This window comes from Erinaceus europaeus, chromosome 11 (assembly GCF_950295315.1).
Source record: "Erinaceus europaeus chromosome 11, mEriEur2.1, whole genome shotgun sequence".
NCBI classification, from domain to species: Eukaryota; Metazoa; Chordata; class Mammalia; order Eulipotyphla; family Erinaceidae; genus Erinaceus; species Erinaceus europaeus.
Genome location: NC_080172.1, coordinates 26,521,736 through 26,538,251, shown reverse-complemented (window position 1 = coordinate 26,538,251; position 16,516 = coordinate 26,521,736). Strand labels below are relative to the sequence as shown.

At 36.9% G+C, this 16,516-nt stretch overlaps 1 protein-coding gene across 21 annotated transcripts in view; it reads right to left on the bottom strand.

The window, feature by feature from the left end:
- Window positions 1-2,855: 2,855 nt before the first annotated feature.
- PPIP5K2 (diphosphoinositol pentakisphosphate kinase 2) overlaps window positions 2,856-16,516 on the bottom strand; it is a 79,729-nt gene continuing 66,068 nt past the window's right edge. For 19 of the 21 annotated variants that reach the window (XM_060201213.1, XM_060201212.1, XM_060201214.1 and 16 more), the window contains 3 exons: window positions 11,913-12,053; window positions 10,445-10,567; window positions 2,856-4,629 (listed from right to left, as the gene is read on the bottom strand). In XM_060201213.1, the coding sequence (XP_060057196.1) occupies window positions 4,517-4,629; window positions 10,445-10,567; window positions 11,913-12,053 (377 nt within the window). In that variant the 3' untranslated portion in view covers window positions 2,856-4,516. Of the gene's footprint in view, window positions 4,630-10,444; window positions 10,568-11,912; window positions 12,054-14,561; window positions 14,591-16,516 lie in introns of those variants that run through there. The other 2 variants (XM_060201228.1, XM_060201233.1) reach the window with 1 other exon arrangement.

Below are 16,516 nucleotides of genomic sequence, written 5' to 3'. Positions count from 1 at the left end.
TCTGGAAAAGAGAAATTTCCCATGAGTGGTCATCCCACTTCCGGTTATCTTGTCCATCTCCAAAACTCTCTCCCTTTACACTGTCTGAACTGGAAGACGCTTTGAAGAGGGTTAAACCGGGAACAGCTGCTGGCTATGATAACATCACCCCAGAACTCATTCTTAACCTGGGTCCCGCGGCAAAGAAGTGGCTCGCTTCATTCCTGTCCCACATCTTGGAATCTGAGTCTATGCCCAAAGTTTGGCATCATGCGAAGATTATAGCGGTTTTGAAACCACAGAAAGACCCAACACTGGCCGCCAGCTATAGACCAATTTCTCTCCTCTCCGTGTGTTACAAACTCCTCGAGAGGCTGCTTCTGTCACGTATTTCTCATCTTACAGAGAAATTCCTATCACCCGCCCAAGCTGGTTTCCGCCCAGGAAGATCTACCTGCGAACAAGCCCTGGCCCTCTCAACTTACATTGAAAATGGATTCCAGAAGAATTTAAAGACGGGTGCTGTCTTTGTTGATCTCACAGCAGCCTATGACACGGTCTGGCACCGTGGTCTCCTAGTCAAGATCTCAAGATGCCTGCCTCCATGGGTGGCCAACACTATATCGTTTCTTCTCCAAAACAGAAGATTCCGGGTGCATCTGGGTGACAAGTCTAGCAGATGGAGACTTGTCTCAAGTGGCCTCCCCCAGGGCTCTGTTCTGGATCCTACGCTATTTAATATTTACATCAATGACCTCCCAGAAACTTCTTCAAGGAAGTTCATCTACGCCGATGACATCTGCTGTGCAACTCAGGCTTCCAAGTTCGACATCCTCGAGGAAACACTCATGAAAGACATGTCTCTGATATCTGATTACTGTAAAAAATGGCGACTAATCCCTAGCACTGCAAAAACGGTATCATCTGTTTTCCATCTACACCATGCCTTGGCCTCGCGTGAGCTTAATGTGCAGCTTGGCGATACGAGAATCCGGCATGAAGCCCAGCCAGTCTATCTTGGCGTTACTCTCGATCGCACCCTGTCATTTCACGAACATCTCATAAAAACTGCAGCAAAGGTGGGCGCGAGGAATCACATCATTGCAAGACTGGCCAGCTCCTCATGGGGCGCGAGCGCTTCCACACTCTGATCATCATCTCTGGCATTATGCTATTCCACTGCAGAATACTGTGCCCCAGGATGGTTCCGTAGCCCCCATGTCCACTTGGTCGATTCCAAATTATATTCCTCCATGAGGATAATTTCTGGAACCATCCGTTCCACCCCGGTTCCATGGCTGCCAGTTCTTAGCAACATCGCCCCGCCAGATATTTGTCGGGATGCGGCATCATCTAACTTCATTTCTCACGTCTACGCTCGACCGGACCTGCCAATATACGCGGATATCTTTGCCCACCCTGTCCAACGCTTGACGTCTCATCACCCAATCTGGTCCCCTAAGCCTACACTGAACTTCTCTGTTCCAGACTCTTGGAACAGAGTTGGCAGTCAGCTGAGGTAAAGAACAAACACCTCATCACAGACCCCTGCAAGCGTCAACCCGGCTTTGACCTAGCACGTTATGATCGGGCCCTCCTCAATCGGTATCGAACAGGCCATGGCCGGTGCGCCGCTATGTTCTATCGCTGGGGAGCCAGAGACGACCTGAACTGCCCCTGTGGCTACAGACAGACTATGACCCACATAGTCAACGACTGCCACCTCTCCAGATTCAAAGGAGGTCTCGAAACTTTACATCAGGCTCAACCTGACGCTGTTGACTGGCTACGGAAGAAGGGCAAACGCTAGAAGAAGCAGGGAAGCAATTAACAGAAGATAATTACAATTACAGACCTTCCACCTTCTGCATCCCACAATGGCCTTGAGTCTATACTCCCAGAGGGTTAAAGAACAGAAAAGCTACCAAGGAGGGGAAGAGATAAGGAGTTCTGGTGGTGGGAGTTGTGTGGAGTTGCACCCCTCTTATCCTATGGTTTTGTCAGTTTCCTTTTTATAAATAAATTAAAATTAAAAAAAAATTAAAGAATTCATATAGTACTCTAGTCCGGCAACTAGAGGTTGTATCTTCCACAAAAATTGGCCCATATAAAGTTACAGGGCAGTAGTTTAGGAAGCAAGGTTCTAAACAAAGGGAGTGTTATTTTTACTTGAAATTCTTAAAATGACTCTTTCAGAAAGAGTGTAAACATTGTTCCTTTGGGCAAGAAAGATGGTGTCTGTGAAAATTCCAGGGACAGGAAAGAGAATTAAGAAGCGCTCCGTGATGATGGGAGGACCTACCTAGGTGGGGGGTTAGTGTTATGTGGAAAGCTGAGAAATGTTACATCTGTACCAACTACTTTATTTTACTGTCGACTGCAAACCATTAATCCCACAATAAATAAAAATAAAGAGTAAATAAATACGAGTTTAGTGACAACAGTGAAACCATTATTATTATCCTCCAGAGTTATCTCTCCACTGCTCCTGGAGGCCATCTTTCCCATTCTGTTGCCCTTGTTGTTACTGTTATTGTTGCCGCTGTTGTTGGATAAGACAGAGAACTCGAGAGGGGAGTCAGAGGGGGAAGAGAAAGACAGACATCTGCAGAGCTGCTTCACCGCTCTGAAGTGACCCCCCTGCATGTGGGGATCTGGGGGATCCAACAGGGATCTTTACTCCAGTCCTTGCGCTTTGCGCCATGTACGTTTAACCAGCTGTGCTACCACCAGGCCCCCCAAACCATTATTCTCATATATAACAATGGGAAAAATAAGCTGGACTAAAGACTTCAGTTAATTTCTGTGGAAAGCAATATATTGTGCTGTGTATGGCCAATAATAAAGAAATAAAAAAATAATTTGTCACAAGTCACTTTGATTCTGGAAAGAAAGCATTTTAATTCAGTTTCAGTTAAAAAATAAAAAAAGTTTCCTTACTTCCACAGTGAACATATAACATTTTCACATACAGAAAGTTTAGGTACATTCAACTGTTTACAAGACATGTCTCCATATAATACTTAACATTCATGGGAAGTATATGAACTTATACAAATGCAACTGTTTGTTCATTTTTGCATCTGGTACCTCTTAGCATGCTCACCACCTAAAGTCACTGTATATATTGTTTGGAGTTTCTTTAAGATTTTAATAGTTCTACTCATAAGATAATTTTCTTTTCTAAAGTCAATTTATATATTGTTTGGAGTTTCTTTAAGATTTTAATAGTTCTACTCATAGGATAATTTTTTTTTTCCTTAACAAACTTCAAGCTAGAGCTCTAGCAATTGAAATTATCTGACTGACAATGCACGAAATTCTTATCAGGTTGAACTGTTTGCTTTACAGTTTAAGTCATTTCAAGTGGTTCGTGATTACTTGTGCATCGGGGAGCACCAAGAATAAGGAATTTTTATACATCATAGATAAAATGACAGCACAGCAATCTCACTTGCTCTTCAAAATCAAACTATTTAGAAAGAGTGTTTCTTTCAAATGAACAATCTTTTTCTTTTTAAATGAAATCAACTAATAGACTAGAAATGGGAATAACAAAAACAGGTGTTACATATAATATCAACTATACAATTCACCTTCTCACATTGATAACTTCCATTTTTTAACTGAATTCCATAGGTCAAAAAAGAACTCCAAAAAGAGATGTAACATTTATAAACTTATCAACTATACCCCTTAAAAAGAAATTCCAAAAGACATCTTTCTTGCTAACATGTGAAGCAAAACATTTTCCTGATGAACAGAAAGCACCTTATAGTAAGAAAAAAGAATTTTTTTCTACAAATTATGTGCAGAAAGGTAGTTATCCCAGCTGTCCAGATACTTTACTTAACTCAAAATTAAAAAAATTCAAAGCACAGGTTGAAAAAATAACCCATTTGCTAATACTCCAGTTATTAAATAGTGCAGCATATATCTAAGTATAACAATTGGGAGAAGGAGGTTTCTAATCTAAATGGTTAATGGAATATCTTTGGAAACAAACTTAGAAAAAAATCCCCTATGTAATCCTGGTCATCAAATTTTAACTCAAGCTACACGTCTTTACACGCAAGATGAAATCCTGTGAAAATGAAAGAGTATAGAGGGGATCTTATAGATTCTTTAGTAAACAACAGTAATAGTGTGACATTGGTGTAGGCTTGCTGGGTTTTTATGTTCCTTTTCTTTACAGCAGGTACATGGTAAACATCATATTAAGAATGATGAACCTTTAATACCAGTAATTTCTTGCTACTTATAAAATACAAACAAACATTGCTTTAAACATTTCCAGATTTCAAGAAAAGTCCCTGAACTCAATATATACCAAAAAAAAACCAAAAAAAAAAAAAAACACCTAGTTTAATATAACTTTACATGAATACAGAAACGCAAGTTTAACATATTTTTAAACAAAGACAAATGTTTAAGGAGAAAGAAAATTTACTTTCTCTGACAGATTTTAGTCAAACTTTATTACGTCTCTTATTATTGAATACAAAGTTTTTATGTATAAGGAACCCCACTTCCGATTTCATTTCTTTTTTCCAGTAGTTTTTTTTTGTTCATGCATTTCTGTTTTGCTAGCTATGCTTTTTTTCCGAGATGAGGCATAAGAAGCAACAGAATTAGAAGGTCCACTGGTAACTAAAAAAAAAAGAAAAAAGAAAAGAAAATTACTACTCGGATTTTCAGAAGCAATTCAAAAATGTTTACTGATTTAACAAAACAATTCACTTTATCTTATAATTGCAAATAAGACTGAATATTATGAAAATCTAATATAATTTTTTTTTGGTCATCACTAGGAATTCACAGCTCTGGATCAACTTTTTCAGATGGAAAGAGACAGATAGATACAGGGAGATGGAGACAGAGGGAAGCATTCCTTATTGCTGAGGAGGCTGGACTTGAAGTTGTATCATTGTGTATGGTAAGCCTTCACCTTCAAGGTGAAATATCTCGCCAGTTCACTAAAATAACAGTTTAAATTTTTCAATTTTAGAGTTCAACCCTAATACAGACAACTGATGTAAGTACACATTCTTCATAAAACAAATTTTTTTCCAATTCTATATTCTTCTTAATTTTCATCTGCAATATTCTTGCCTTTAGGTTCATGATTAGTCAACAATTTGTTTCAGCCACCAGGTTCCAGATGCTACCATGATGCCAACCTCACTTCTGGGCAGACGACCCCACCAATGTGTCCTGGAATCCCACCTCCCCAGGCCCCTTCCCCACTAGGGAAAAAGAGAGACAGGCTGGGGGTATTTCATCATTTTTAACTACTACTTATTGTGCTAAGAGTCTTCAAATTTATTCTTCTGGTCCAAGACTTTTTCCTTCCATCAATGTTTAAGAACAAAGGAAATTATGCTTATGTTAGAAGAAAAAGATATATGAAATCCCTGAGGGGGGAGATGTGCAAGCAAAACAAAAAACATATATAAATCTACAGCATAAATCTCTGAAATAAAAATTCAATGGCTAGGTTTAATAAATAGCAAAATGGGATAAGCAGTAAAGGGAACATCTGCTGAAAGGAGAAAAAAGGAAGAAGAAGGAGAAGAAGAATGAGAAGAATGGAAGAAAATGAAGAAAGAAGATTCTTCAACTTATGATTAAAGTGCTGAGAATCAAAATAAGAGCAAGTGGTCAGAGGAGGTGGCCCACTGATAGAGTGACACCTTATCATGCACCAGAACAGGGGTTAAAGCACCCAGTCCCCACCTACAGTTAGGGAGGCTTCATGAATGGTGAAATAGTCTTGCAGGTGTCTTTCTCTCTCCTTTTCAAAAAGAAATTTAAACAAAGGGAGTGTTGATTTTGTTGTGCAGGCACTGAGTCCCAGTGATGATTATAAAAAAAAAAAAAAGACAAAGAAAAATCCATTAATCCACTGTATATATGGGAACAACAACTTAAATAAAAATTTCTCAGGGGCCAGGTGGCAGAGCAGCGGGTTAAGCACATGTGGCACAAAGCACAAGGACCGGCTAAGGATCCTGGTTCAAGCCCTCGGCTCCCCACCTGCAGGGGAGTCGCTTTACAGGCAGTGAAGCAGGTCTGCAGGTGTCTATATTTCTCTCCCCCTCCCCTCTCAATTTCTCTCTGTCCTATCCAACAACAACAACAATAATAGTAACAACAACACCGATAAACAACAAGGGCAACAAAAGGGGGGAAAATGGCCTCCAGGAGCGGTGGATTTGTGGTGCAAGCACCAAGCCCCAGCGATAACCCTGGAGGCAAAAAAAAAAAAAAAAAAAATTCTTATCAGAAATAATGGAAACCACATCTTTAAAAAGGGAGAAAAATTTTTCCCAAGAATTCTTTCTAGCAAAATCACCTTTCGAAAATGAAGATAGATGATTACAGATGATTTAGTCTTTTCTGTCTCTCTCCTATTAAGAACAGACGGAAGACATTAAATAAAATGCCTGAAGGAACTGATAAATAAAAATGGCCACCAGGAGTAAAAGGGAGGCATGTAAACATTTGAATCACAATAATAACCTTGCTGGGGGAAAAAAAATGAAGATGACATAAAGATATCCTCATGCATAGTTATAGGACTGCAGTGCATGAAAAGCTAAAAAGATTCAAGTTGAACATAACTAATACCAGCTGGAAACAAAAGTCTAGTTAAATATGATGGATATGTCAACAAATTTAAGGCTTTCTTCTCTTCTTAATTTCTTTAAAATATATGACTGTTCAAGAGTGGGAAACCCTTTTTTTTTTTTCCCTACCAAGGTCTATTTGGATATTTATAACATCGTTCATGGGCCATATAAAATTATCAGCTTAGAAGCTAGCACTTAATGTTCCTATATTTCACCTGTGGTTGCCTTGGGACAGATGAAAAGATTTAAACAAGTATCATAGCATTGCATTACAGCCTTGATAAGATATGTGGAAGTAACACACACACACACACTTACAATGGGAGGAGTAGGAAAGTAAATGAATCTTTATAGTTGCAAGACTTCTATATTTTATTCTAGGTTTTGTTTTTTGGGGGTGGGTCGGGGGTGAGGTGGGGGGATGAGGCTTAGTTACAGGGTCTTACACTCTGGGATGACATTTTCAGATTCAAAGGTGGGGGGTGGGGGAGAGACAGAGAGAGGGAGAGGGAGAGGAGGGAGAGGGAGAAGCAGAGACCTCAGCACCTGAGTGTCCCATATGGTATACCAGAGGTTTGAAGCTGGATTGCTCTCTTAGCAACACAAGTGGCTTACTGAGATATCTTACTGGCTCTAATATAATTAAACTGTACCTCCCCCAGGTATTAGGTAAGTTTCTTTTTTTGGATAGAGACAGAAAGTAAGAAGGAGGGAGAGGGAGAGAAGGAGGGAGAGGGAGAAAGATGCCTGCAGTCTTGCTTTATGCCCTAGTGAAGCTTTCTTCCTGTTCAGCTCAGGTTTATGGTGGTACCAGAGAGTCAACCGGGGACTTCAAACACAAACATCTGCACATAACCATTATGCTGTCTCCCCTTCTGTCATTCTCATTCAGTATAAAATATTTTCTAACTTATGATTACAGTGTACATATTACCATGCTCAAAGACTCAAGTTCAAGTACCTAGTCTCTATCTGCAGGAGGGAGAGAAGTGGTAAGGAAAGATGACCAGAGGGCTCTGAACTTCAACTTTATTAGGATCCAAAGAGAGAAGAAAAAAAAAAAAAAGGAAAAAAAATCCATATAGAAGTGGTAATTGGTGTAGGTGTAACTTAGAAAGGAAAAGAGGACAGGATCACAGAAAAACAGGGCAAATATATATAAATTTAGACAGATAGTTATAGAAATAATAGTCAACCCATATCTGCAACCTTCAGAGAACAGCTATAGTTTCCAGTGGAGGGAGTGGTGGTGGAATGGTGTGGAATTATATACCTGTTAGCTCATATTTTTGTACATCAATATCAAGTCACTAATAAAAAAGAAAAAGCAAACCTGTTGCTCTACTCTTGTTGGCATTTCTCTGGTGAATATTGTTAAATTTTGTATATTAAATAAACAATAGGAACAGGATGTTTGCTAATATAGCATGAGAAGTATTATAGGAATTTTTTCCCCCTGAATTTGTTGTACTAATCTTGCCTTTTCTAATTTCTTCTGCTTTGCGTATATTCATAGAGCTCCTCTATGTATTATAAAAAACTTTATAAATAAAAATGAAATTGGCAGGAAATTATTGAATGGTCATGTTTTTTTTTTTTTTTCCAGCCTCTACAGCTTCATGTACTAAAGAAATATCTAATAGCTTTATATGTTCATATAATAAAATATAAAAATTCTAATAATTAATAATCTTTGGAACTAGAAAAAAAAAAGGACAATAGTCATCCCAAACAATGAAGAAGACAAAATTAAGAGCAGAAATCAATAAAATGCAAAACATAAAGATGAAGAGTCATAATTCCTTTTTTTTTTTTTTTTGGTAAAGATCCACACAAATGGATAACACTCTTGTGAAAAGGATCATGAAAAACAATACAATCTATTAGTATCATGAATGAAGGAGATACAACATTCACTAAAAACAAAAGAGGTTAAGTTTACAATTAGATAAAATTTAAAAAATTCCTCAAATAACTAAGTTGCTGAGACTGTAACAAAGATTACACAGAAAATAAACATTAAAAGAAAGAATTAAATTATAAAAACTCATTCAGAAAAAAAAGTTAAAGTATCGGGAGTCGAGTAGTAGTGTAGCAGGTTAAGTGCACCTGGCACAAAGCACAAGGACCGGCGTAAGGATCCCGGTTAGAGCACCTAGCTCCCCACCTGCAGGGGAGTTGCTTCACAAGCTGTGAAGCAGATCTGTAGGTGTCTGTCTTCCTCTCCCCCTCTCTCCATTTCTCTCTGTCCTATCCAACAACGACAACATCAATAACAACAATAATAACAACAACAAGGGCAACAAAAGGGAATAAATAAAAAAAGTTAAGTATTTAACAATTGTTTATGAGGCCAGTATTACTCTTTTTAAAAAATACTTATTCCCTTTTGTTGCCCTCATTGTTTTATTGTTGTAGCTATTATTGTTGTCGTTGTTGTTGGATAGGACAGAGAGAAATGGAGAGAGGAGGGGGAAATAGAGAGGAGAGAAAGATAGACACCTGCAGACCTGCTTCACCGTCTGTGAAGCGACTCCCCTGCAGTTGGGGAGCCAGGGGCTCGAACTGGAATCCTTATGCCGGTCCTTGTGCTTTGCACCAGGTGCGCTTAACCCGCTGCACTAGGACCAGTATTACTCTTATACCAAAATGTGAATGATACTAACCTTCACAAGCAATGATGATTAGTAGGGGGATTTCTTTGGGCACAGTTGAAGAGAGTAGATTGTAGCATACCAATAGCAGCTAATATCTGGTATTTATTGTATGTGCCAAGTTTTATATATGTATGTATATGTATATAATGCAAATATTACTGCATTCATCTCAATCATAAAATAAGTACTATTATTCTGATTTTACCACTATGAAGCCAAGGGTCAGAGAGGTTCAGTAAATAGACTGGCCAGGGTCATATAGCTAATGATAAGTAGCAGAACTCCCAAGGATGAATTCTTATATGAAAGGATATTTTAGAACACTAGAAAAGAGGAAAAGAATGAAGATATTTCTAGTGAGGATATAATGAAAGCTTTGAAGCTATAGGGGATTTTCGAAAGATTAAAAAAAAAAAGCATAGGGTAAGAAAAAAATGAAAGAGTTGACCACCAGAGACTGAGAGAGAAAATGGAAAAAAAAAAAAAAAAGGAACCGTCAAACAAGAACCAGGTAAGTGGCTGGAATACCAATCTAGAATAAGAAGAATACAAATATTTCAGGAAGTCAGAAAACCACTGATAAAGCAAAGATAAATTTAATAGTCTTACACTGGACTAAGAATTATGATATTAAAATAGAAACCATACACATATATAAACAAAGGTGCTATAATTCACTATTCCCCTAATAAAAATTTTAAAAACTACTATAATAAAGAGAAAAAAAACATGCAAAAGCATGAAAATGTTGCCCACGCTCAAGTGAAAAATGAACGAGAATATAGCTTACGAGTTAATTTGGACACGTATGTGAGTATGAAATACATTTTCTTAACAGAGGAGGAAGAAAATAGAGGAAACAGGAAAACGGGAAAAAAAATTGGGCAGAAAAAAAATCTACAAATCTACCAATAACATAAAACAAAACAAAACAAACAGATCTCCAAGCTTTAAGATCTTTCCTTACACTCAAGGAAGGGTAATACTGTTCTTTAAATGTTTAATCTAATATGCGTGTTCTATCAGGTGCATTACTACCTGGCCCAAGCAAGCTCTTATTACTAATTTGTTATCTCGCGCGCGCACACACACACACACACACACACACACACACACACACACACACCCTACACCTACCTTAACACACAACACATACACATCCTACACATAGCTTACCTGTTTTGCTGTTTGCTTTAGAACTCTTTAAGGTAGCTGGTGGTGTTGGAAGGATCTTTGCAGGTGTATATGTATTCAAAGATACTTTCCTTCTCATTACTGGACTACGTAAAGCTGTAGAGGCTGAAAAAAAAAAACAAACAAACATGGTTATTCAATAAGTTCCTTTTTTCCTCTTTTCTCTTTGGGTCCTATTGGAGTTGGGAGTTCAGAGCCTTCTAGTCATCTTTCCCTATCATTTCTCTCCCTCTGAGAGCATGGACATAAATTCTTTATGGAGTTCAGAAGGTGTGAGTTCTTGCTTCTGTAATTGCTTCTCTCCTTAAAACTATTATTCTTCTCCTTTAAACTATTTTGTTAATTTTCACTGCTAATATCTAATATTCCCAAAGCCTTTTGTAAATTCCAATATGCTGAAGTCTCTTATAGAGGTGAAAATGATACCTTAAAAGATACGGTTGAGGGGAGGGACAAATAGCATAATGGTAATACAAAGAGACTTTCATGCTTGAGGCTCCAAAGTCCCAGGTTCAATTACCTGCACCATGATAAGCCAGAGCTGAGCAGTTCTTTGGTTAAAAAAACAAAAGTCGGAATATTTCCAAAATGAACAGTGCTACACACTTAAGTATGTTGTCAAAAACAAAACTAATAAATAAGCTGACAAAAAATAGACAAGTATAAAGGGTGTTTCTAAAAAATAAGTTTTGGAAAATCTGGGCATACAACTTTCCTTATAGAAAAGCTTTAGTTTTTTATATGCTTCTGTAAGTATACCGCTCTCAAAAGTTTCCAAAATAAATAGCTTAGCCATGAACCCCTTTCCTTCACACAAATTTCTGAGGAATGCAGGCATTATTTTTAAATGTTTATTATAAGACAAACAGAAATGTGATCAAAATACCATGTTTCTATAGTATGCTATTAACCCATTATAGGTCTTAGGTTTTTTTTTTTGTTTTTTTTTTGTAAAAATAAGTTTTTTGTCTAGAAAAGTTGGACATCGCATATTGCTGAGGCTCAGTGCTTGCACTACGAATCCACTGTTTCTGGAGGCCAATTTTCCCATTTTGGTGCCCTTGTTGTTGTATTTGTTGTAGTTATTATTGTTGTCGTAGCTGTTGTTGGACAGGACAGAGAGAAATCGAGAGAGGAGGGGAAGACAGAGAGGAGGAGAGAAAGATAGACACCTACAGACAGGCTTCACCGCTTGCAAAGCAACTCCCTGCAGGTGGGGAGCTGCAGGTTCGAACCACAATTCTTACGCCAGCCCTTATGCTTTGTGCCATGTACACTTAACCCGTTACGCTACCGCCCAGCTTCCTCCCATAATGTTTCTTTACATTCCCTTTTCTCCTGAAATTACTTGTACACCACTGGTACACCACTGTGCTTTGATACTTATTTCTGTATTTCATTAACTATTATTCCATAATAAAATAAGATCAATGAAGGTAAATTTTATTACGATTTTCAGGAGTCTTCCCCGGGACTTCATTTGACGGAGAAGCAATAGAAGCAAGAAATTCGTCCACCTGCTTTAATGACAGGGCATTGTGAAGAGTTTCTAGAGGACAAATAGACGGCACCATGGAATATAATTCAAAGCCTGGGGAAAACAAGAGAAGACATGACAAAAAAATTAAGTTGAATATTAAGAAACTCATAAATCAAAAAGGAAGATCATTGCTTAGAACTACAGAGTTTAAGTGAGTTCAGTCGATCACATGCAAACACATGATATTTTGAAATCATGACACCAGATGCTATGCAACATGGGGTTGGAACAAGATGTGACAAATATATCATTTCAAATTGTAATCACAGAGTATAGCATGCACATAATTTCATTACATATATTAAGAAAAACATTTAAAGAAAAATCCTGGTGGAAGAGAAAAATATATAAGCTTTCAGTTTTTCACTTCTTAAAATCAAATTTGTTAGTGACTAGCTGATGCCAAGATGCTAAAGGGAACTTGCTGAAAAACAATTTCATAACTAATTTGTGAAGAGTGATTTTTAAATACTTCTCTCGTCATGCCAAGAACAACAGTACCCTATAGTGTGACCCTAGGAAATGTTCATTAATTTATGCTGGAATTAAAATTTCAGGACATTTGTCACCTACCTTTATTGAACTAATTAGCAGTTCTGTGGCTGAAATTGCTACGTAAGGAAAGTTAGGCCCAATAAAACACAATACAAAATACAAATATGTTTTCATTTGACAGTGACACAGAAATACAGAAATTTCATGAACCATGCAAATACATATTAACACTACCAGTGAAACAAAAGCACTTAAATATAGTTTTCAAAAATAGGATCCACATTATTTGCCTCTTATTAAAAGTCCCCACTTCCTGAATTTTTTTTTTTTTTTACAACCAGATAGTTTCTATGGTTGCTTTTATATTCTTACAAAATAGCAATTCTTTTTCTATCATTCTTCTAAAAATTTAAACTACTATTCTTCCAAAGGAAATATTTATATGGATAAATTTTTATAGTAAATTAAAAAAAAACAAACAACTAAACAGATCACAAAACTCTGTTCAGGTAGATATGTGCTCATTTTTATAGTGGTTGGCAATTTAACTATGCCAGAAAGAAATGAACAAATATCCGATGATCTCGATCATATTAGGGACCTAAGAAACAAAGCAAGGCAAAACAAAAGGTGATATTTTAATGGACTGTGGTCTATACAGGAGTTCCAGGGACTTACAGGGAGGCACTTTATTCAATGAGCTCTATGGTGTAGGACGGGGTGTGGGGTGTGTTTAACAACTATTTGGGAGAGATGTGAAACTATGCCCTTGTGACATCATCTTGTAAATCAACATTTCCTCAATAAAATGATATACCAAAAAAAAAAAAAAAGAACCTAATCTATTAAAATAACAAGAGGACTTACAAAACTGACTTTTTTTCAGGAGCAAACCAAAGCATGATAGAGCACTAAATACACTTAAATATATAATACACACACACACACACACACACACACACACACACACACACACACACAAAGCAGAACAAACTGTTTAATAATCAGGAACCTAAAGGTAAGAATCTAGCAGATGAGATTTTGAGGTCTCCATTTTGGAAAAAGCTAGTAGGTCTATCTTAGGTATATTCCTAGAGGCCCATGACTTTACAGATTTTTACCTGAGCCCGACAGCTAACATGCAGGTGGGCTAAAGGCATTGAGTTTGTTCTGTTCTCAGCACCAGGTTAAACATGACTTAATGTGTATTGCTTGGAAGGAAGTGTATATTCTAGCTGTTCAAGTGCCACATTTTAATAAGCACTATTGCCAACTGAAATATTTGTAAGGAGCAGTCAGATTTAGTGACAGCAGTAAAAAAAAAAAAAAAAAAAAAAAAAGGCAGACATTAAGACCATAACAGCAGCGAAAGCACTTAAGTTAAGTCCTAAAGAAATTACGCATATATAACTATCATGTTTTCTTTACAGAGCAAGATTCATGCACATAAGCGCAAACCCTTTCTTTGCATTACACTAAACATTCTTTTTAAAAAATATTTATTTATTCCCTTTTGTTGCCCTTGTTGTTTTATTGTTGTAGTTATTACTGTTGTTATTGATGTCACTGTTGTTGGATAGGACAGAGAGAAATGGAGAGAGGAGGGGAAGACAGAAAAGGGGAGAGAAAGACACCTGCAGACCTGCTTCACTGCCTGTGAAGCGACTCCTTTGCAGGTGGGGAGCCTTATGCCCGTCCTTGCACTCTGTGCCACGTGCGCTTAACACGCTGCGCTACTGCCCAACTCCCACTAAACATTCAAAAAACATGGGGTGTTTTTTGCAACAGTTACTTTCTTGCATTTGTTAAGATTTTTTTTTTTTAATGACAGGCAAAAGGTAATATAATTAAGTTCCTCTAGGATATATATAGTTTCCCATTTACTGTCAGTAAACATTTTTTTTAATGCACAATGAAAGGGTTAACGCAGCAACTTTAAAAGCCATCCTGCTGTCATGTTCAGAAGCTATAAGAACATACCACTGGAGCCTAGAAATTCCACAGAGGAAACGGACCAGCACCTACAGAGGTGTAGGTGTTCTGCACAGAGGCCCAGAAAATAAGGTAAAGCACTGTTCATCATGTTCCTTGAACTAGAGATGAAGGGAATGATGAGTTCATGGTATGTGTTAAGATAGAAATAACATGACAGTAGAAATGAAAAGAGAAATAAAGTGTCAAATGACAATCCATAGAACACATAAGACAACACAGTACTAAAAAAAGAAAAATACTGAAAAACCCAGAACAAATATTTTAGAATTGAATGTTTTTTATATGGATTAAATGCACAATGCCTGGAATATCCAAAAATGTTTAAAATATAAGCAAAAGGCACATAATATCACTTCTATTTTTTCTTAAATTTAACATGTCTCTTTTCTGTTTATCAGTAAACACTAGTTTTACTTATATAGAATTTGCAACACTGGACCCGGGTGATAGTAGTTTATGAAACTAACTTTCATGATTAGGACTCAAAGTTATTTCCCCCCTTCTACATAATTTTTAAAAAATATTTATTTATTTATTCCCTTTTGTTGCCCTTGTTGTTTTACCTTCTAAATCTTTCAATAACAAACCAAAATAACAATATACTAAGAACTTCTTGAAACCAAGTAGAAAGATCTCGTTCTCAATGGGTGAAAATTGAGCTTACTGTGCTTTTCCCTCTATTGTAGCTGTTCGTTCGTTTATTTATTTATTTATTTTTGACAGTCCAACGCTTTATTCACTGCTTCACCTCCCAGGGTACTACATATCTATTTAATTAATTAATTAATTAATTAATGTTATCGGGGGAAGAATAATGTTTTACAGTATAAGCATTAACACTAGGCACAACCTCTCATCTCCCCTAGATTGCAGTTATTTTTTTCTTTTATGAGAGTGCTACTCGGCTTTGTCTTGATGGGGACTGAATGAGAGACTGAATCTGGGACTTTTGAGTCCCGCCTGTTAACTTTATAAAGTGTTGGAAAGCCCTAGCTCAGTATTTGAAAGACTAATTTGCAGTTACAAAGAAAAAGGAAGAGGGACTGGACAGTAGCACCGGGCTGAGTTCATAGGTTACCATGTGCCAGGTCCCAATTACCCACCTGCAGTGAGGAAGCTATATAAGTGGTGAGACAGTGGTGAAGGTGTCTTTTTCCCTCCCACTCCCCTTTCAATTTCTCTCTGTTTTATCAAATGAAATGAAAAAAATTAAAGAGATTGTTTTAGGGGTAAAAGCATCTGTATTTGGAACAAAAGCAAAAGCCTTCAGATTTTCTTTTAAATTATTTGATATGGAATTATTTAGAAATGATCAGCGGATATTATCTGGTCCCACAAGAGCAAGCTCTATACAGAGAATCATAATAATGCAACAATCCCATTTTTATAAATAGTTCCTCTCTATTCTCAAAAATTGCTATTTTTTTTTTTAGCTTATTAGTCTTCTTTTTATTAGGAACTGTCAAATCTTAACAGCAAACCATATTGCTACAAGAGGATATAAATGCTGGCTAAAGTTTTTAGAATGCTCCAGACAAAGTTGGGTTTTGCTTTAGAGTCAAGAACAACTGATGTTATACAGTGAAATCTGAGTCCCCTGGTTCTAAGGACTTTTTCAAAAATATAACTCATTTGGCCATCTGACAAGTATGACTCTATATTCACTTAATAGTGCAATAAAACAACCATGTGATCAGAAAAAGAATTAAGAAAAAAAAATCATTAAGAATTAAGATGAAATTAAAGAATTTTCTCACTTGTGAGACTGATCACTTGAGAAAGGCCTTTCCATGCATTAATTTAGTCTAGACACTCATCATCATTGTGCTGATTTACAAGCTTGATGAGCAGTGTGAAGTTACTGTGTAAATTACGGATGAAAAATGGAGCTAGACAGTATCAGAACTTTGGGTAAGTTGGAATTGTATGCCAACTGAATTTAAGGGTAGAGAAATGAATGATACTGTATACCCCACATTCTGAAATAAAAGAAAAATAAAAGGATGAAGCAGGGGAGTATCTTT